Here is a 21,404-nt window from a genome sequence, read left to right as displayed (position 1 = left end):
TCCTTCAGTTGTCCAAGATCCTTCGTTGGTGCTGCTTCACCTCTGACTAGACAAAGTTTTGAGCCTTCTTCAGAAACCAGCTCCGGTAGTTCAAGAACCCACGGACCCACCAGGATCACCCATTTCCTCTGCTGAGGAATCAGTAGAAGCGGAACAACCTACATCGAACTACTCGGCGCTGCTCGGGTATTTCCTGATCTGCTACCCTTCGTTCTTCTCTCTGGCCGTCCCTACGTCACCGGGGTCAGCTTTCTTGATTTGACAACCTCCAGGTACTGCCAGACGACCTCGTCTGGTTTTGTCTTCATCTCTGAGGAAAGCATTCACTCGTATTGATGACTGGTTAGCAGAAAAGAGATGTCGGGAAAGCGGTTTACTGTACGCCGCCCTCTCACTTGATATGGCAGATGTTTCTGTCTTATGCAACTGGAGAAGTGCTGTCCTTGGGGGTTTCTGCCTCCTCTCAAGGGGGCTTTTCCAGTATCATAGATGCTTTGTGTCGCTCCGCTTTCTCCTCGGCCAGAATTCTGTTAACCGCATCGGAGTCGAACCATCCAATTAAAGACATCTTTAAAGTCTTTGAGGTCTTCAGTTTTCTGGATTGGACGGTTGGGGCTCTTGCTAAGAAAATAGAAGACTGTATGGCTCTTCAAGAAAACTTCACGTCATACTGGCTGGGAGTCTGGCTTGTGCTGATAGAGCTGTAAGAGATGGAGCACAGGAGTTGACGACCATCTTCACCAAAGGAGTCCATAAGAAATGAGATTTGTGGTGCTTGTTTACGGCGAAGGAAGTCACCCCATCTCAGTGTTCATCTCTTCTTTTTGACCCCCTAGACAAGAACAGTTTACTCCTGCAGGACACCCTGGAATGTGTATCAGTAGAACTCCAGAAGAAATCGACCTAGGACCTTCTCGCTCAGTCTACCAAAAGGACTAGGTTCCGCGCACGAGCCACTGCAGCTACCACATCTGCTAGGACGTCTTCGCCTTTGCAATAACAGCCCTTTTGAAGTAATAGAGGTGGTTTCTAGTCCTGACCTAGATCCAACCTCCGAACTTCCAGACCCGCCAAAAAACCTGTCAACAAGCTAGCACCTCGAAAGTGAGTCGTCTGTCCTCCGTGTTTCAGTGGGAGCAAGACTTTTTCATTTCTGGACTGAGTGGAAGAACAGGAATGTGGAGCCATGGGTGCTGAAGGTCTTGAAAGAGGGCTATGCAGTCCCTTTCAGGGAGAAACCTCTCTTAGTAACGTCTCCCATCAGCTTAACGGCCCACTCAGTAGGCCCGGAGAGGTTTTTGGCCCTGTCACGGGAAGTGTCAGCTCTGCTAGAGAAGAAAGCCATGGAAGTAGTCTAGAATGTAGACACGGAGGGGGTTCTACAACTGCCTCTTCATGGTTCCAAAGTCATCGGGAGGATGGAGACCTGTCCAAGACGTCAGTTCCCTGAACCTCTTTGTTCAAACAACGAAGTTCAAAATGGAGACGAGACTGTCGGTATTGTCAGCCATCCACCAGGGGGACTGGATGGTCACGATCGACGTGCAAGATGCATACTTCCACGTTCCAGTTCACCCGGATTCCAGGAAGTATGAGAGATTCGTGTTCCAGGATAGTCTTTCAGTTTCGGGCACTGTGCTTCAGACTCTCCACAGCCCCTCAAGTTTTTACGCAAGTACTTGCTCCCCTAGCAAAACAGTTACATCTCATGGGGATAAACATCTCTCTCTACCTCGACGACTGGCTCCTATGCTCCCCCTCGAGATGTCAGTGCACGGAGGACCTGCAGAAAACACTTTGCCTTGCTCAAGATCTAGGACTTTTAATAAATTTCAAGAAGCCTCAGCTGGTTCCGACTCGGTCTATTCTATATTTGGGGATAGTGATAGACTCTGAGTTTTTGGGCTTTTTCGTCCCAACAAAGGATCCTAAATTGTCTCGGCAAAGTCCAAGACTTATGGGTTGCCCCTCCTGCGCAGCGAACGCATGGATGAGTCTCCTGGGAACCCTCTCTCCCATAGAGAAGTTTGTTCCATTGGGCAGGCTACACACAAGGGTACTGCAATTTTACCTCAAGGCCAATTGACAAAGAAAGTCGTTCCTGGATTCATTCATCGTTAACATCACTCCTGAGATCAAAGAGGACCTTCGGTGGTGGCTGGTGAAGGACAGATTTGCGACAGGAAAGTCTCTGGCTCCAATGAACCCCGACCTAACGTTATACTCGGATGCTTCGGATGGGTTGGGAGCTCTTCTCAATGGTATGGAGGTTTCAGGAAGGTGGTCTCTGACCGAAAGAAACCTCCACATCAATGTAAAAAAATTAAAGGCTGTTCATCTTGCACTTCAGCACTTTGCAAAGCAGACTTTCAACAAGACAGTGGCTGTCCATTTGGACAGCGTGACCACCCTGGCTTACATCAAGAACCAAGAAGGGACTCATTCTTTTTCACCCTACGAAGCGATCAAGGATTTTCTTCTGTGGGCAGTAAGTAACGAGACCCAAGTGGCGACCCGCTTCATTTAGGGGAGAATGAACGTCCTGGCAGACGAATTGAGTCATGACAAACAGGTTCTACCGACAGAGTGGACACTCAGTCCACAGGTATGCACTGACCTGTGGAATGTGTGGGGAAAGCCGTTGATGGACCTGTTTGCGACGTCGAGGAACCATCGTCTCCCTCTGTATTGTTCCCTGGCTCAGGATCCGCAGGCATGGGCGACGGATGCCATGATGCAGGACTGGTCAGACCTCGACCTTTAAGCCTTCCTTCCCTTTAACATGGTGACATATGTATTGAAAAAGTTTAACAAACACAGCAACATGTCGATGACCCAAGTTGCTCCCTTTTGGCCACACGAGTGGTTCCCATATCTCCTAAGTCTACTGACGGACTTCCCAAGGCTACTTCCTCAGAGGAGAGGTCTTCTCAAACAGCCGTACTTTCACAGATTCCACCTAGGGTTATCCACTCTAGCTCTGACAGGTTTCAGACTGTCAGGGAGCTTGTCAGAGCAAAAAGATTTTCAAGGAAGGCTGCAGAGGCTATTGCTAAGTGTAGGCGATGATCATCTGCTGCAGTCTACCAAGCCAAGTGGACAGTTTTTCGGAAGTGGTGCCGGGAGCGAAATATCTCCTCTTCTCAGACATCTGTAGCCCAGATCGCAGATTTTTTGTTACATCTTAGAACCTTGAAAGGACTTGCAACATCTACATCAATACATCAAGGGTTACAGAGCAATGTTGAGTTCCATATTCAAAGATAGAAGAGTGGACCTGTCTTCAAATCAAGACATCAGTGATTTAATGAAGTTTTTTAGTACTAGTAAGCAAGCAAAACCTTTGAAGTTGCTTGGAACTTGGACGCTGTCCTTAAATGGATGTCAGGACTGCTGTTTGAACCTTTGGAGTCATCCTCACTTAGGAATCTAATGAAGAAGACCTTATTCTTGATGGCATTAACTACAGCTAGGAGAGCTAGTGAGCTACATGCCATCGATAAAAGGGTAGGCTTTTCTCAAGGCAACGCTGTATACTCACTGATTTTGGGTTTCTTGGCCTAGAATGACGACCCGACTAACCCTTGGCCTCATTCCTTTTCAATCAAGAGCCTGTCCGAAGTGCTCAGTCCATCCGATCAAGAGAAAGTCCTCTGTCCTGTAAGAGCCATAAGAGTATACAGTACTTAGAAAGAACCAAAAGTCTCAGAGGTTTTTCCTCAAATCTTTGGTGTTCCGTGAAAGACCCCAGCCGTCCATTGTCCAAGAATACAGTAACATTCTTCTTAAGATCTGTGATTTTGGAAGCACATTGGGGGGTACAGGACAACTTACTGCCCTTATGTAAAGTAAAAATTCATGAAATAAGAGCGGTGGCTATATCCTTGGCATTCAGACGTAATCTGTCTCTCTTCAATTTTGCAATCAACATATTGGAGGTGCAAGTCAGTGTTTGCCATGTTCTACCTATGGGACATCGAAATGGTATACGAAAAATGCAGTACTTTAGGTCCATTCTTCACAGCTGGCATGGTACTGGGGGATGAAGGATAGGAGGAACGCCTTCTTTTCCTCCCTCCACTCTCCTTGAATAAGGATAGTTGCACTTCTTGAGAAGTCTGGTGAGCACTGAGTTGTGAGTGTCACCAATCCATGTTTTGTATGGTTTTGATTAAAATTTTGTGGTGGTGTAGGCTATTTTTTATCAGGTCTTTGTTTTCTGTTGTACTGCACCCAGGGCAAGGTCATATACACATATTATTCATGTGTTCTTCTTGGATTGTAAGCTTTGGCAACCCGCAATAACCTCCTACATTGCAAAGCACCCACTTTAGAGGCGACCCTTGGCTCTACCACCATGCCGCTACAGGTCAATAGCTCTTCTTTGGGTGAGTCGGTAGAGCTGCGGACTGGCACTCGCTGGGCCGGAGTTCGATTCCCCAGCCGGCGGATGAAGAGTTAGAGGAATGTATTTCTGGTGATAGAAATTCGTTTCTCACTATAATGTGGTTCGGATTCCACAATAAGCTGTAGGTCCTGTTGCTAAGTAACCAATTGGTTCTTAGCCACGTAAAATAAGTCTAATCCTTTGGGCCAGCCCTAGGAGAGCTGTTAATCAGCTCAGTGGTCTGGTAAAACTAAGGTATACTTAACTTAACAGCTACAGGGCAAGAGGAGCTTCGACCAGAGGCAGTACCCATCTGCTGTTGCTCCCTCAGCAGATAAGATTACAACAAGCATTTCAAATACTAGCCAACTTCTATTCCAAATTCTTCTCCATTTCAGAGTTTTTTTGGGGTAGTATATGTCCATTCATCCCACCTCCAATCAATGTGAGATTCAGCTATGTAATTATTTGGTAAGTTACTTATATAAAAATGACATTTTTATGAATGGAACTTACCTGGCAGTTATATATATATAGCTTAATCCCTGTCGAACCGGCAGATTTTTCAAAACTCGCGGCAACCGCCGAATGGTAGGTGTCCGATAGGTGGTTAACAACCCTTATAGGGTGGTAGCTGGAATCATTCCCGTTTTCAGTTCCTCAGATCATCTCTGCCGGTTGGACTGACAACATCGTTGTTGGTTCTCCGTCGGGTTTTTCGCTCGCTTCCCTAGGTCGCTGTGTTGGACCTTTTATTGGTGACGTATTTTGACCTTTGGATTGGCAATCGCTTTTGTGGCTTGTTTGGATTTATTCTTTTGACTGTTCTTGGATAAGATGTCTGATCCTAAGTTTTTTCGAGTATGTGTGAATGAGGAATGTAAGGTTAGGTTGCCGAAAGCTTCGGTGGACCCTCACACTGTTTGTTTAGGGTGCAGGGGTTTTGAGTGTGCCTTGGATAAAAGATGTAAAGAATGCGAGGATTTGGATGAAAAGAAATGGATGGAAATGAAACGCTATGTGCGTAAATTAGAGATGGATAAGTTAAGGAGGGCCTCTAAATCTAAATCTAGGTCTGTGAGTGATGTTAGCCTAGACATTTCTTTTAACCCTTCTATTCCTAAATCACCCTTAGAAGTAGATCCTTCTCCCGAGGTGGTAACCCCCGCTCCTACAGGAACTGTATCTGCTGTTATGGACCCTCAGTTCGCCAGGATGGCGGCTGAGATGAAAGAATTAAAGGATCAACTTGAAGCCTTGAAAAAAGGTAAGAGTACAAGTGAAGTTTGTGATAATGATTGTGCTAGTGCAGTGGAGGTGGCGACTGATCGACCCTGTCATGCCCCTAGATCTAGACCTCTACCAAGCTCCCAGGACCAAGGGAGAAGGTATGTCGACGATCGTAAGGGGGTGAGAGGGACGTATCCTCGGTCAGCCGTCGCCTCAAGCAGTCCTGTTGCTTTTTCCCAGGCTGCTTATGACCGCCACAGGAAAGGCGTGTCGGAAGAGCTTGCGTCTTCTCCTAGCCCCTCTCCTAGACGTAGATGGCAGTTTGAGGATTCGAGATCGACCAAAAGAAGATGGTTGCAGCAAGAGGATCAACCCCGGACTCGCTCTCCCTTTCGGGTGCGTGGAGCTCCCTGAATCTTTTGCTTCCGACGACGACCAAACGCCTCTCCAGCAAAAAGGTCAAGACCTTTTTCGAATGCTCTCCTCTCGCTGTTCGGAGGAGGGAGAGTTCTCTTCTTTCTGCTTCCGGAGAATTCTCGAGAATCCTTCTCCTGCTCCCAGCTTGTCTCGACAACCTTCTCCCTCGGATCCTCAAGATGCAGCTGCTGCGGCTAAATCATTTATGACCGTCATGCAAGGCCAATTAGCTTCTCTCGTTCAGGCCTTTAGTCGTCCTTCCCCGCAGTCGGTCAGACGTAAGGACTCCAAGTTACCAGTGAAGAGATCTAGAAGGGAGTCCCCTGCTGAAGTTTCTCCTAGGGATAAGAGAGAACTGGATCCCTCTCCCGTTTCGAGTCAACAAGGGGCTCTTCTGGCCTGGAACATAAGAATCTTTTCGTTTCTACCAAGCAAAAACCTCAGGGTTCTTCTCCTGAGGCTCGACTCTGCTCCTCTCCACGCCTTAAACGACAGGAATTTTCTTCCTCTCGCCGGGAACATTCTTCCTTTGTTCAGCAAGATTACGACTTCGGTTCTCCAGGGAGGAAAGAACGCAGTGGATTTCCTCGACGCCAGGACGCATTCGCCTCTCGACGCCAGGACGCATCCAATTCTCGGCGCCAGGACGTATCCAATGCTCGACGCCAGGACGCTTCCAGCTCGCGATACCAGGACGCATCCAGCTCTCGACATCGGGATTCTTCTAGGGCTGTTTGTCAGGACGCAACCAGCTCTCGCCGCCAGGACGTAACCAACTCTCGCCGCCAGGACGCTTTCGGCGATCGTACGTCCTCCCCGGGTACAATACAGCGGGAAGAGAAAGAGACAGAGTTGGAAGGAATGCATGATTTGGAAGACGTTTCAGAAGACGAAGATAAACCTTCTAATGCGGCTGATGACTATAAGGTTCTTTCTCGCTCTCTTTTGGAGCTGTATGGTGAGGAGTTTAAGCCTGCTGCTCCTCGTTCTCCTCAGTCCCAGTTTAACAGGAAGAAATCGAGGAAGCAGTCAGCCTTTATTAAAATGAAGCTTTCCATTTCTGCTAAGAAGGCTCTGACCAGGATTGATAACTGGCTTAAGGAGCGTAGGCAAGCAGTAAAGTCCTCCTTCTCGTTTCCTCCAACTAGGCTTGCTTCAAGGCGGGTATGTGGTATGACACTGAGAAGCTCTTGGCCTGGGAGTACCTGCCTCCTCCCAGGGGACTTCTCTGGTTTAGTAGACTCTTCTAGAAGACATGCCCTTAACTCAGCTAAGGTGATGTGGTCTATGACGGAACTAGACCATCTCATTAAAGGAATTTTTAGGTCTTTTGAAGTGTTCAGTTTTTTAGACTGGTCTGTTGGAATTCTATCCAAGAAGATGGAAACCATGCAGGCTACAGGAATTGAAGACCTTTCCAGTATTATGGCCTGTATGGATAAGGCTCTGAGGGATGGAGCAAATGAGATGACTTCTCTTTTCACTGCAGGGATTTTGAAGAAGAGGGCTTTGTTATGTTCCTTCACGTCAAAATCGACTACAGTCGCACAGAAGGCGGAGCTCCTTTACGCCCCCCTCTCGGAGCATTTGCTTCCGGAGTCCTTGGTCAGGGATATTTCTCTGACTCTGGCACATAAAGCTACGCAAGATTTACTTTCTCGCTCGGCTAGGAGGTTTCCTTCGGTAATTCCTCCAGCTGCCAAAAAGGAGGAAAAGAGAGTTCAACAGCCCTTTCGGGGCAGAGTTCCTTCTAGAGCTGATTTCAGAGGAAAAAGACAAGAAACAGGGGGTAGAACTAACAGAAGGACGTTTAGAACACGCTCTAGAAATTGAGAAACAAGTCCTCCAGACAACAGTAGGAGCAAGGCTGTCTCTATTTTGGCAGGCTTGGGAAGCAAGAGGGGCGGACAACTGGTCTCTCTCAGTCATCAAGGAAGGGTACAAGATCCCCTTCTCGAGGAAACCGCCACTTTCAACAAAGCCACTAGCCCTAGTGGCTCAGTACTCGAACGCATTGAAACGAAGGGCACTCCTGAATCTAGTAGACCAGATGTTGGAGAAAGGAGCGATAGAACCAGTTTTGGAACTAGGATCCCCAGGGTTCTACAATCGTCTGTTTTTAGTGCCCAAGAGTTCGGGGGGATGGAGACCGGTCCTGGATGTCAGCGCATTGAACAGTTTTGTGGAGAAGACCAAGTTTACCATGGAGACGTCTCAGTCTGTGCTGGCAGCAGTCCGTCCAGGGGACTGGATGGTATCCCTGGACCTGCAGGACGCTTACTTTCATATTCCCATCCACCCGACTTCAAGGAAGTTTTTGAGGTTTGTGATCCAGGACAAATGCTTCCAGTTCAAAGCTCTTTGTTTCGGCCTCAGCACAGCTCCTCAAGTGTTCACCAGAGTAATGTCAAATGTGGCAGGATGGCTTCATCAAGAAGGGATAAGAGTATCCCTGTACCTAGACGACTGGCTGATAAGGTCCCAGTCGAAGAACAGGTGTCTGGAGGACTTACACAAGACGTTTATGATTGCTCAGGATCTGGGTCTCATTATCAACAAAGAGAAGTCTCAGATCGAACCGAGTCAGACGATTCTTTATTTGGGGATAGTTCTGGACTCAGCTCGTTTTCGGGCTTCTCCCTCACAAGAAAGACAAATCAAGTGCCTCGAGAAGGTTCAGTATTTCCTGGGGAGGCAGAAGTGCTCGGCGAGGGAGTGGATGAGTTTGTTGGGCACCCTCTCCTCCCTCGAGAAATTTGTCTCTCTGGGAAGGTTGCACCTCAGACCTCTTCAACACTTCCTTTCAAGAATCTGGGACAGGAAGAATCAGGAGGACTCATTTTCCTTCCACATTCCAGCAGAGATCAAGAAACATCTGAGTTGGTGGCTGGACCCGTCGATCTTAGGGGAAGGAATCTCCCTACGCAGAAAGAACCCAGACCTAGTGTTGTTCTCAGATGCTTCGGAGTCGGGATGGGGAGCAACACGGGAACAAGGAAGTTTCAGGCTCTTGGGAAGAGGGACAAATCGGATGGCACATCAACAGGAAAGAGTTGATGGCCATCTGGTTAGGTTTAAAAGCCTTCAAAGGAATCTGTCGGGGGAAAGTAATAGAAGTGAATTCCGACAACACCACGGCTCTTGCGTATATCAGCAAACAAGGAGGGACTCATTCTTTACCTCTTTACGAAACAGCAAGAGAGCTCCTTCTGTGGACAAAAGACCACAGGGTGGAGCTTTTGACGAGATTCGTGCAGGGGCAGAAGAATGTAAGAGCGGACATGCTCAGCAGAAGAGGGCAAGTTCTGCCCACGGAATGGACTCTCAATCTTCAAGTTTGCCAGAAACTGTGGAGTTTATGGGGGAGGCCTTCAATAGACCTCTTCGCCTCCAGCCAGAACAAGAGAATCCCGAACTACTGCTCTCTAGTCCCGGACAGAGAAGCAATAGCAGTAGACGCCTTCTTGATGGACTGGACGGGGATGGACACTTATGCGTTCCCTCCGTTCAAAATAATCAATCTAGTAGTCAAGAAATTCGCCCTCCTAGATTCAGGGAGAATGACCCTGGTAGCCCCCTTTTGGCCAGCAAGAGAGTGGTTCACAGAGGTGGTGGAGATGTTAGTGGACTTTCCGAGAAGTCTTCCCCCAAGTCCAAGGCTTCTCAGACAGCCCCACTTCGAGAGGTATCATCAAAACCCCCTCGCTCTTCAACTGACTGCATTCAGACTATCGAGAAGCTTGTCAGAGCGAGAGGATTTTCAGCTCAAGCTGCAAGAGCTATCGCCAGAGCGAGGAGGGTCTCTTCACAGAGAGTTTACCAATCAAAGTGGGAAACCTTTAGATCTTGGTGTAAGCAGCATAAGGTTTCCTCAACCACTACCTCTGTGAGCCAAATAGCTGATTTTCTCTTGTCCCTCAGGCAAGATTCTAAGCTGGCCGTATCCACCATAAAAGGATACAGAAGCTTGTTGTCTACTGTCTTTAGGCACAGAGGCATTGATTTGTCTCAAGATAGAGACTTGAGAGACCTTTTAAAGTCTTTCAAACAACGAAGCAGACTTTGAGACCCCCGTCCTGGAATTTGGATGTGGTTTTGAAGTTCTTGTGCAGCAGGAAGTTCGAACCCATCTCTCAAGCAACCCTGAGAGACGTAACAAAGAAAACTCTTTTCCTTCTCGCTCTTGCTACAGCGAAAAGGGTTAGCGAGATTCAGGCTATTCAGAAACAAGTAGGCTTCAATCGTAATGGAGCAATATGCGCATTAAGGCTTGACTTCCTTGCTAAGAATGAGAACCCTTCCAAACCCTGGCCGGGGACGTTTGAGGTTCCTAACCTCACTGATTTAGTGGGCCAAGAGGAGGAGAGACTACTCTGTCCTGTTAGAGCCCTCAAGGCTTATATTTCCAGGACAAAGGACGTAAGAGGTTCTTCCAGTTCCTTGTGGTGTTCAGTGAAGGATCCTCAAAAGCCCCTCTCGAAGAATGCGTTATCATTCTTTTTGAGGGAGACAATAAGAGAAGCTCACCTTTTATGTGAAGAGGAGGACTTTGGTTTGTTGAAGGTGAAGGCTCACGAAATAAGAGCCATTGCAACTTCTCTGGCTTATAGAAAGAATATGTCAGTTAAACAAATTATGGAGGCCACTTTTTGGAGAAGTGACTCTGTTTTCGCTTCTCATTACCTCAGAGAGGTAAGAGTAGATTATGAGAAATGTTACGCCTTGGGCCCATATGTAGCTACAGCTTCGGTATTGGGTAAAGGAGTGACTGCCTCCCCTCAACCTTAACTTTTGTTTGGGATACCTGTAATTGGGCTGGTGTTTTTATGGTTGTCTGAGGAAGCTTCCTTGTGGGAACAGCAACCCCAGTCTAACTAGATAGGTGTATATCTAGTCTGCAAGGTTAGGTGGTTAGATTGAGTAAGGTTACAGGTAATAGAAGGGGAATAGGAAGTACAGAAGTCTAGTCACGTTGTTGGTCTCACCCCGTTTGACAGACTCGATTGAGTTGTTTCAGTATAACAGGTCTTCACCTGACTGGCGCTCCTAAGGGAAAGCGGCTGGAGAGGCAGGAACCTTTGAAGTCAGCTACCTTAGCAGGTAAGGAATCAAGGTGTTTACCTACGACTTTTAGTTGTTTCCCAACAATGTTGGCTGTCTTTCACCCTCCTCCAAATGTGTGAATCAGCTATATATATATAACTGCCAGGTAAGTTCTATTCGTAAAAATGAAGTTTTTATGATAAAACAAAGTTTTATGAATACTTACCTGGCAGTTATATATATATTTTAAATCCCACCCTCCTCCCCTCAGGAGACAGGTCGGGCAAGAGATGATCTGAGGAACTGAAAACGGGAATGATTCCAGCTACCACCCTATAAGGGTTGTTAACCACCTATCGGGACACCTACCATTCGCGGTTGCCGCGAGTTTTGAAAAATCTGCCGGTTCGACAGGGATTAAGCTATATATATATAACTGCCAGGTAAGTATTCATAAAACTTTGTTTTATCATAAAAACTTCATTTTTATAATAAAATAAAGCTTTATATATACTTACCAAATAATTACATGATCAGAACCCTCCCTCCTCCCCTCTCATGAACATAGGGCATAAATGAATTGAGCTCTTTAGCTACATTGTACAGTACCTGTTCTTCCCTGAAAGTAGGCGGGGCAGTATACCTACACCCAAAACAAAAGAGTTCTACCGCGAGTTTTGAATTTTGAGCTGCCGCATAAAGTAGAAACTATAGCTATTTAATTATTTGGTAAGTATATATAAAACTTTATTTTATTATAAAAATGTCATCTTAAACATTTTAAAATACTTGATATTAGTTTTTATAAACACTTTATGTAACAAATAACAACAATATAATGTGTATGTACTGATAAACATGTGCTTGAATATATTAAAATAAGAAAAAATGAATTGGGCCTGAAACCAGCTTCAGGTGAGAAAACTCAAACCTAAGACTGTGAAAAGTCATGGTATATAGGCTACATGGACTATTGCACCTCGGTTTTATGGTCACATATGGTTGCAAGGCAACTAGATACAACGCCAGAGATAACACAGTATCCAGTAAAATAGCACTAAAACTGTAATAAATTAACCAGAACATAAAATAAAATGGTTTCATGTATATTAAGCAGTCAATTGCCACTTACCTGTGGTTGCTCACTCATGAGACATTCTTTTTTTGAGATTTAGCACCCATAGCTGGGCAGTGTCTCTTCTTACACAATAGATAACAAGAAATAGATATAGCTTTGATATGCTGTTCTGATATGCCTGATATGGAACCTATTGACTTGACACCAGCATAAGTTCTGGCAGTCACAACTATTTTTTTCAACATTTTCATTCACTCAGCACAGTCCTGTTTCTTGAGTTTCAAATATATCTGGAGGTTACCAGATCGCATTCTCAGTTATGCTGAAATCCTTCTGTCAGAATTTTGTAAATGCATTTGATAATATTGTATAAATATGAAACTTGAAAAAAGTTTTTGGGTAGCATAGAATAGACCATGGTTTTGCATGGACTCCACCTTTCAGCTCCTTAGCTGACATTTTTGAAGAACCAATATGTGGAGTATGGTCCTGCTTTTGAAATGGGCTACTCCATTTGGCATTCATGGTATACTATCAACAGATTTCAGTTATTTCAGCAGTAATTTGGAAAGGCATGATAAAAGCCATGAATTATATTCGTATCGTATGCTAAACAAACAGTTTGCTGTTTAAAATTATTTCATAGTGTTGATAATATGAAATTCATCATACTTTGTGCATCAAGAAATACATGTTAGTCATCATTGTTATGTGGATGGGCAGTGAGTACAGTAATTACTCAGAATTCCTCTAAAATATAAGCTTAAAAAAAAAGCTTTGGTATTTATGGTTAAAGAGGCATAGAAATGTTAGCCAGTCTTTCTTTGAAGAAATTTACACTTTGATAGGGACAATTAAGAAAAACCTATGGTTCCATTATTTATTCTTAACGTGACTTGAATACTCAGTTCTTGCTACATAGGCTGGCTAAAGGAATATATCTACCAAAAGACGTGCAAGTCCTACCAGTGTACCTTCATGTACAAGTACTGGTAATCCATTGAGCTCTTTGACAGTTATTTAAGTTACAATTTTTTTTCCCTTTAGAATAATGGTGATACAAATCTGATTTTGTAGAGATGAAGCATCTCTAGAATTTAAAAAAAATAATAGCCATGATGTAGCTTGTGTTTTTTCCTTCAGGCAATGATGCTTCAGCTAGTTACAGCCTTGGGTGCCTTAACTGGTACAGTGATATCTCTTCTAGCAGAAGGTGCAGGTAAGGGTTTTATTTTTCTTTTTGATAAGTATTACAGCAATATTAAGGGTATTATCCAAAATATTTCTTAATGGCCATTATTACAGCTGTTAATGTCAGCTCCTCTGCAATGGTTATTCATGTTTTTTTATGGTTCCTTTGGTCTTCTTTGTTCCTGATAACCAACTTTTCACTTTAAAGCAAAACCTTTGGGGTAGGCCCAAGATATAGAAATGATTGAGTGGACTGTGTACTGCATTATATAGTTTAAAACTGGATTTACAGCAAGCAATAACAAAAATTATCTCAGAGCTCATAAGTAGTATGATCACCTTCCCAGGGACATGTGTACCATATACTTTTTCATGCAGTTCTGTGTATGTGTAGGCAAGTGCAGTGTTGATGCAGTGTAGGTATGGTTTAGTATTATTGCAATTGTATGTTGTTGGTGAAGGTTTTCTTTGTTTATCAGAACCTGTAAGATCTCTTAACCTTAAGAACTGGCAACTTGAACAGAAGCTTTCTGAACACTTTCTGCTGACCAGAAGTGGTAGAAAGTAGTGAGTTGTGACTGGAAATTTATATATAAGCTAAGAGATGAACTTTACTCTAAAAGGTCCACATTGGCAGCAAGATCCAGTCTGACATGGAGCTTTCTTAGGATATTTTGAGTGTGTTCCTAGTAGGATTGTCAAATGAAGCTCTTCAAAAATGTTAATGTAACAGAGTTGTCCGTTGGACTTATACACATAAAAGTTGTTTAGGGAGGTTCGTTTAAAAAAAAAAAGTGCTTTCATTCACCTTTGTAGGATTTTGAAGTTGATGTCAGTTACAAACCCCTTATTTTCCTCCAACTTGTGCATTTCCCCATGAAAATAAAATTGAATATTAGGCTTTCAAACAAGCATCTTTATATTGTCTGTAGTTTTCTGTATGGCAGCTGTGTCTACAAGGAATACTATGAAGGGTTTAATGATAATGTGTGCCAGGTCTTGTGGGAATTAAGGAAATAGATGCAGCTTCTGTAGCTAAACAAATACTAAACAGACCAGTTGGACTTTCTCTTCAACCTGTGGAAGAGTAGGTGACTAATATAATCTTTCATTGTGAAAAAATGGCAAACAATGAGATAACGTACCTGGTAATATAGTAACAAAAAATATCAAGTCCTAGGTTAACTTCTGGCTGTTCATTGTTAGACTGCACACATTATTAAATCATGGATATCTAGTGGCAACCTCATAAGATAGTACTTTGCCAGTATAGTATGTGATGTTTATAGTATATCCTTATTGTTGACCAAATATACTGTGTAAATGCCTGCAGAATTAAAAATTACACTTCCTTTACTCTTTATCTAGATCATCAGTTTTTTCTGAGCTCAATTTAAAAATTTCCTGTTTTTAACCTAATATTGGACATGTAAATTTTAATAAACTCTCATCCATTTGCCCTTCTGTACATCAGCTTAGTTTGACCCCCATTGGTTTGACTTGTTAATGATAAAGGAAGGTATTTATGCATGATGAGATAAGGCTATTAGTTTGTTTTTAGAATGAGTGAATTTAAGATTTTTTCATTGGTTCAGTTGTCAGTTTTCTTAAATTAGTACAAAATACAATTTTAGGGTTGTGATTCATTCTCTCTTTACAGATGACTCCTCAATTGCTTGGATCCTCCCATTCACTGCTGGTGGGTTTATCTACATTGCTACAGTGTCTGTAATCCCTGAGCTTTTAGAGAGTTCCAGGGTATGGCAGTCTGTATTTGAAATTTTAGCTCTTCTTGGAGGTGTTGCTCTCATGATGGGTATTGCTCATTTAGAAGAGATGGGGCATGAGCTTTAACATCTTGTATTTGATTAAGCACTGGTTCATGGCAAAGCAGGAGTGTAGTATAGTACTTGTGGCATTGTTTCCGCCCATTTCAGTAGTTGCAGAAGCCTCAACTAGTCTGTTGTTATACTCGTTGATAGGCTCAGTGAAGGAATCTTACGTCGTGTGACATTTTTTAGGGCTGAATTAGAGCGCTGTCCTTTTTAAACCCAAAACTACACTCCAGGCATAGACCATTAGTAGTAGCTTTATATAATCTGTAATTAGGAAATATTCAATAAGTATGTTACACAGTATATCAGGTACTGTAAAGTAACATTTAACAGTAGTAGTATTGACATACATTTTGAAGGGAAATTTGTTTCTGATCTGATATTTTTCATTTTAGAGTATGGCTTTAATAACTTCCATTCATTTGAAGAAATAAAATGTCCAGTTATGAAAATACCAAAGTTACCATAAGAGGTGATGAAGCTTGCATGCCATTCACTTTGTAAGGAAAGTGGAAAAGAAATACAAAATGCAGAGTAATAATTGAAGGAATAAGATGTTTGATACTTTTACAAGAAGAATGGTTAACTGTCGAGGATTTGATAAATTTCATCTTGAAGCTCTTGTGTTAGAACTATTTGAAATTCCCTTCCATTTACATTTAGGAACTTTTTGGAAATGTTTTATACTTTGTATAGTAGCTACAGTGCAGGCTTGATAATGTCTGTTACATTTTGTTTCATAATGCATTATTTATTTTTAAATTTACAGGAGATTTTATATTTTTATACCTGAATTATATTAGTAAAGAAATAGTACCAATTTAAGAATAAAGACTCATAGAATTGTTGATAGGAATTTCACAGATGTTTAAAATGACATATCTTGTCTTGTTATAATTTAGAAAAGAATTTCCTATGGCAGTGAAAGAAATGGGATTTCTCACTCCTCAGTTATCTTCATGAGTCATTTATGTAAAAATTATATTCCTACTGAATTATATTTCATACATAAAAGTTACATAAGGTTTACACATGTCTGTTTGTAAAGAGAGGACTAGTTCTCTGATACTAAGTCATTGCTGGGGATGAGTAATAGCTATGCATCAGTCTTATTATTTTGAAGCATTTCATTTGGAAATATTTTCTGTGAAGTGGTGACTGTACAGCTTTTCACAGACTTGTGTGACTTAAAGAGAAATAATTCCCTTGAGGTGTAGGGAAGGAGAATCATAAGACACTACACGAACTGAAAAATCAAAGCAAGGGAACAGAATAATTCAATACCCTTTCTAGATTGTTTATGAGCACAAAGTATTGATTGATTTACAGTAGTTTATTTCACACCACAGGTATAAGTGTAGCACTGTCAGTTGTTTGACTAGTTGTTTGAAGACATTCCTGTTTTAATTGTAGACTATTTTGTGTATTTTTGAAGACATACAGTTAAGAATACAAAACTGACAATTTCTGGTGTCAGACCCTTTTGATGAATAATTGCTTTTTCTTGTGGAGGACCCTCCTAATTTAAAGTACTCATGATTAAGAGAAGAGGAAGGCCTGCTATATTTTTGCTGAGTAATCCATGATTTAGCCTCATTTTATTCAGTTCTTTAGTTTTTGGAAATTACATAACACCTTCTCTTTAATCCCTGTGTCAACATCATTACTCTTATTGGGCAATAATAACATACACTTGTTAGACAATACAGATTTTTTATTGGTTCTAGATTTCAGTGGATATCTTACTGTTTGCTGAAGCTGTCACTGAAAGATGGTATGACAAGTGATGCAGCTGTAAACAGATTCCTTACCATATACTGTAGTATCTAAACAGTTTTTCATTATAAAATCTGATTTTCCAGCTATATATACTTTACAAGAAGAAAAAATTTAAATTTTACACTTCAATGGTTTGTCAAAATGAAGGCATATACAAGAAAATACGTACAGAAAGTAATTTGTTCACTAAAGTAAGTTGAGGTCTATAGCAAATTGATGCAACAGAAGGGTTGTAAGTATCCTTTATAATCTCAGCATCAATATCCCTATTTTAACACAAGATATTTTCTGTTCATTTTAAGATTGTAAAGTCTGCGGAATCTGACTGCAGTCATGATATTAATGTTTTGCATAATTTTGTGGATGTTTCTAATAAGACTACAATATGCATTGCAGTACCCTTGTGTACTGTGTTATGCAACCACAGTATTCAGTATCTCTTATACAGTCATCATGAGAACAATTTATGTAGATCAAGAAAGACTAAATCTCCTACATCATGAATATTGCTATATTGGTAAAACTTGACTAATATAGTGGTCTGATTATTATTATTATTATTATTATTAAACTACTAATTATAAAAATGGGCCAAACATGTTACAGTATAATTTTTTCTTAATAGTGATAGAAAAAAATCTCAGTTTCCAGTCTGTATTTATTTGCGTGATTTTGCGATAACTTTAGGGGTGATACCCTACGGATGTGTCTTTAAAAGTAGTGTTTTCATTTTCATTTTCATATTTTAAATGCATAGTATAAAGCTTTGTTGAACAATGCAGTGGTAAGTCCAAAAAAACAGTATGCAGCACTTATCTTCATCAATAATCCAACATTATTGATGAAGATAAGTGCTGCATACTGTTTTTTTGGTACAAGACCAGGTATGTATGTATGTACTGTTGCAAACTTTAGTTCATCAGTAGAGAAAATCAAAACCCATCAATAGATAATTCTCATGTTTGATATTACCATAGCGTAGCTTGATATTACCCGAGTGTAGCTTTAGTGATAGGGTTGTGGTGCTTATCATAATTTTGATTATTATATGGCATAGCCACTTCTTACGATTTTGAAATATGTCATCCTGGTGTTAGTTTTTAGAAAAACCCTAGTTTCAGTCTTTAAGTAAAAAGATCTTTTCTGTGTTGTGAATAAGTAAATCAGAGACTTGACAGCTTCTTGTATTAGATTTTGTTTATGAAAGCTTGTTATTATCTGGGCCGCTTCTTGGCTTTATTTTGAAACTTCATTTCCTTTTTGTACTCGGCTTAACTTCCATGGTGTTTAGGCCTTTATTCATTTGATATTTTGTTAATATCATAGTCGTTAAAGACTTGCCAAGTTGATACATGGTAGCAATACTTTATAGAACATTGTAGGAATTGAGCAAGAAAGATTTTGCAGTTTTAAGAAATTTTAAAAAATCTTTCAGATTTTTTCCAAGAGATGCAGTGCTGTTTTGGAAATGGTAGGCAGCGAACATTCTTGTCTTTCCTATTTCTGTATTTTATTAGGCTATAATGCTGTTTAAAACCTAGCAGATACATTAATATTGGTTTTCAAATCTTGGTTATGAAATATGAAGGCTTATCAAGTGAATGTGTGAAGGAATTTATTTTTATGGTTTTCAAGTTGGGAAAAGAGCTTGTGCAGTACAAACTATTCAGAATTGTAAGGTGTGTATGATATATATAGAAAGACATGATTAGGTGCTACCTCTGGTTGAAGATCAGCCTACCTACAATAAATGTAGATGATGTACCATACCTTCCTTCTGGTAAAGAATATACATATACATTATTATAAATTATTGCACTGGAAGCTAATTTCATCACTGAACTATAAACATTATACTTCATTGTGGCATTTGGAAGTATGAAAGATTTCACTTTTGGTTTGTTCATCGTTTCTGATAAGTGGCGCACCAACGATTGCAACAGAAAAAGACAGATTGAATTAGTTAAATGGTACTCAGTTATATCAACCTTTTTTTTAAATGTAAATAGGAAATCGCTCCATTACCTTTGATTTTTTATAGGGAGGTTATAAATAATTGAGTTTAGAGATTGTTGTACAACTTCAGTCATGGTAGTTTGTGAAAATTATCTTTGCTGTTCATTCTTGTGTACTATACAGTACATGAAATTGCCTAACAAGAAGTATGGTATTTGATCCTTAAATAAGTATCCACAGTTTGGCCCTTTAGTCTTTTTTTTTTTTTTATTTATATGAAAAGTTTTTTTGTATACTTGAATGATGTCAATATTGTCTCCTGTTGTTGCCAAAAGATACAATATCTTGTTTGGTAGTTTTGAATTTTTTCTGATTCTGTTGTGTTGATATAATTTGCACTGCTTGTTTTGAGGCTCACTTCGTTGTTAGCTCTGTTGAAACTAAACTGTTCCCATTATTTGTTGCTGCTGTTCAGATATGGTATGAGAATGTCATTGATGATATTACCAGTTGTATTTGCTAGTCTCTTAGCAAAGTAATAACTTATCTACTTAAATGTATTCTCATTTTTATGGTGAGGTAACTTAATATTGCTGCTGCTTTTTGAGTATTGGTTCCTTTAAAAATACTCAGGGCATCGAAGAGGTGAAAAGGAAACTACTCTTCTGTAATAAGGAACATGGATTATTTATGATGTTGATGCTACCTACATATTCAAGACTTGTTTATTGGATCTCCGTGAATTTTGGTATCAGTGTTCAAGTTTGTGTAAGGAGTTGGCATTCTAGTTGATGACTTTTGTGTGGAAAGTGCCCGGTGCGTAATATTCTAGCATGTAAAATAGTGTAGCGAAAGGAAAAAACTGGTATAAAGGACAGTGAATTTTGCCAGTTACTGGATAGAAAATGGCCTTGTTTTCTTAATTTGGATTATCAGTAATTCACCTTGCTAATTAATCAAGGAAGTTTAGCCAGCAACATTGCTTCCCTTCATGAAGAGATCTTCCTATAACTCTGGGAAATAGAGTTGACATCAAAATCAGCCAAAAAGTTTTTGTTATATATGTTAACTTTGATATATTAAAATCATGGTGTGGTTTATATGTTTTATATATGTTCAATACCTTTTTGACACCATACAATTACATAATCACAATACTGTGATAATATGTTATGATGATGTTTAATAAAGATGTGAAGATGTTTATTGTATTTTTGTTTCTATTTTAATCCTTGACAAGAACTACTGATGTACATTTTGTTTATAAAAGTTTATAGCAATGGTGTTTTTGAAGGAACACTACAAATTTTCATGTGCAAAATGTGATTTTGCAGTGTTAGGTAATGTGAAACAAAATCTACTCTTGTGAATAATCTCTATTGAGCTCTGATTTGTTAAAAAAGTAGTAAAGTGTTGTTCTTTCTGGAGACCTTTTTCAAGTTTCTTTGATGATGCTTCAGTAGGCTGCTTTCCATATTATGCCCTAATTGCATATCCAAAATATACTCATTTATAAAGGTATGGTATATTGTTGGTCAAGCTCTGGAAAGATAACATCCTCCCATCTCCTGTTAACACATACTTCCTGGTCATGGTGTGTGCTGTCTCATTTATGGTGGTCTAGTGCTTCAAGCCTGTCTCAGCTTTAAGTTTGCAGTGCTGACTAACACAGTGACAGCTATGCACTCACACCAACCCCACCTGCTACCCTTTTGATTGCCAACTCTGTTACCTGCTGTGCTTCAGTGCTACTCATTTGTAGCTGTCAGCCAGAGCTTGAGTGCAAGCAGAGCCTGTACTTTTCAGGCTCCAAGCATTCACACCAGTCTTCTCTCGTTGCTAACTAAAGCTCCAGCACCAGTCAATGAGTTCTAGAGCCAGTCGTCTTGTGTACTATACTTGCCAAGACCTCTCTTTACCTGGGATCGTCTTCAGGTATTGTCAGGGGTGATCATCAACTGTCATCTTTTTCGTCAATCTACAGCAAGACCCACAGAAGCAGGTACTGTAAGAGTGCAGTAGCAGATGTAGTAAGAGCAAAAGCAGCAAGTACTCCAAGATTCAGCAAGAGTGGCAGCGGCAACTCGAGGACAGTAGTTTTCAGTTTGTCTTATGATAGCTCCATCCTAATGATTTGCAGCAGAGCATCAGCAACGGCAGCAGATGATGCAAAAATAACACCAGTAGTGTAAAGCAGCCTTTCATAAATCCAGTATAAACATCCCCAGCAGCAACAGCAACAGATACTGCAAGGCTTTTGCGGTATTTGTGCACCATAGCTGCTAGTCAAGCACCTGCCCCTAATTTGGTTCCTGTCTTCTAACCTGCTATCTCAGTCCTGTCACTAGTATGATTACTGTCATGAACCTGCTGCTTGCTGTGGCTCCAGTAGTGTACCTGTGGGACCTTGCTAGTGCCCACATTGTATGTTTAGTAACTGAGGGTTTTTTGTACTAATTTAGGTATTTGTATATTTTTAGGGATTAGT

At 41.1% G+C, this 21,404-nt stretch overlaps 1 protein-coding gene across 3 annotated transcripts in view; it reads left to right on the top strand.

Moving 5' to 3' along the window:
- Window positions 1-21,404, top strand: part of LOC136842753 (protein catecholamines up-like) — a 48,057-nt gene that overhangs the window by 8,771 nt on the left and 17,882 nt on the right. The window contains exons 3-5 of one of the 3 annotated variants that reach the window (XR_010854346.1): window positions 13,299-13,374; window positions 15,007-17,744; window positions 17,808-20,120. Coding sequence is in view for 1 of the 3 variants with exons in the window: in XM_067110526.1 (XP_066966627.1) it covers window positions 13,299-13,374; window positions 15,007-15,200 (270 nt within the window). In the remaining 2 variants the exon portion in view is untranslated. Of the gene's footprint in view, window positions 1-13,298; window positions 13,375-15,006; window positions 20,121-21,404 lie in introns of those variants that run through there. The other 2 variants (XM_067110526.1, XR_010854347.1) reach the window with 2 other exon arrangements.

The sequence above is a fragment of the Macrobrachium rosenbergii genome, chromosome 10 (assembly GCF_040412425.1).
Source record: "Macrobrachium rosenbergii isolate ZJJX-2024 chromosome 10, ASM4041242v1, whole genome shotgun sequence".
NCBI lineage: Eukaryota > Metazoa > Arthropoda > Malacostraca > Decapoda > Palaemonidae > Macrobrachium > Macrobrachium rosenbergii.
The sequence above is the reverse complement of the archived record's forward strand: the minus strand, read 5'-3'. Positions and strand labels throughout refer to the sequence as shown.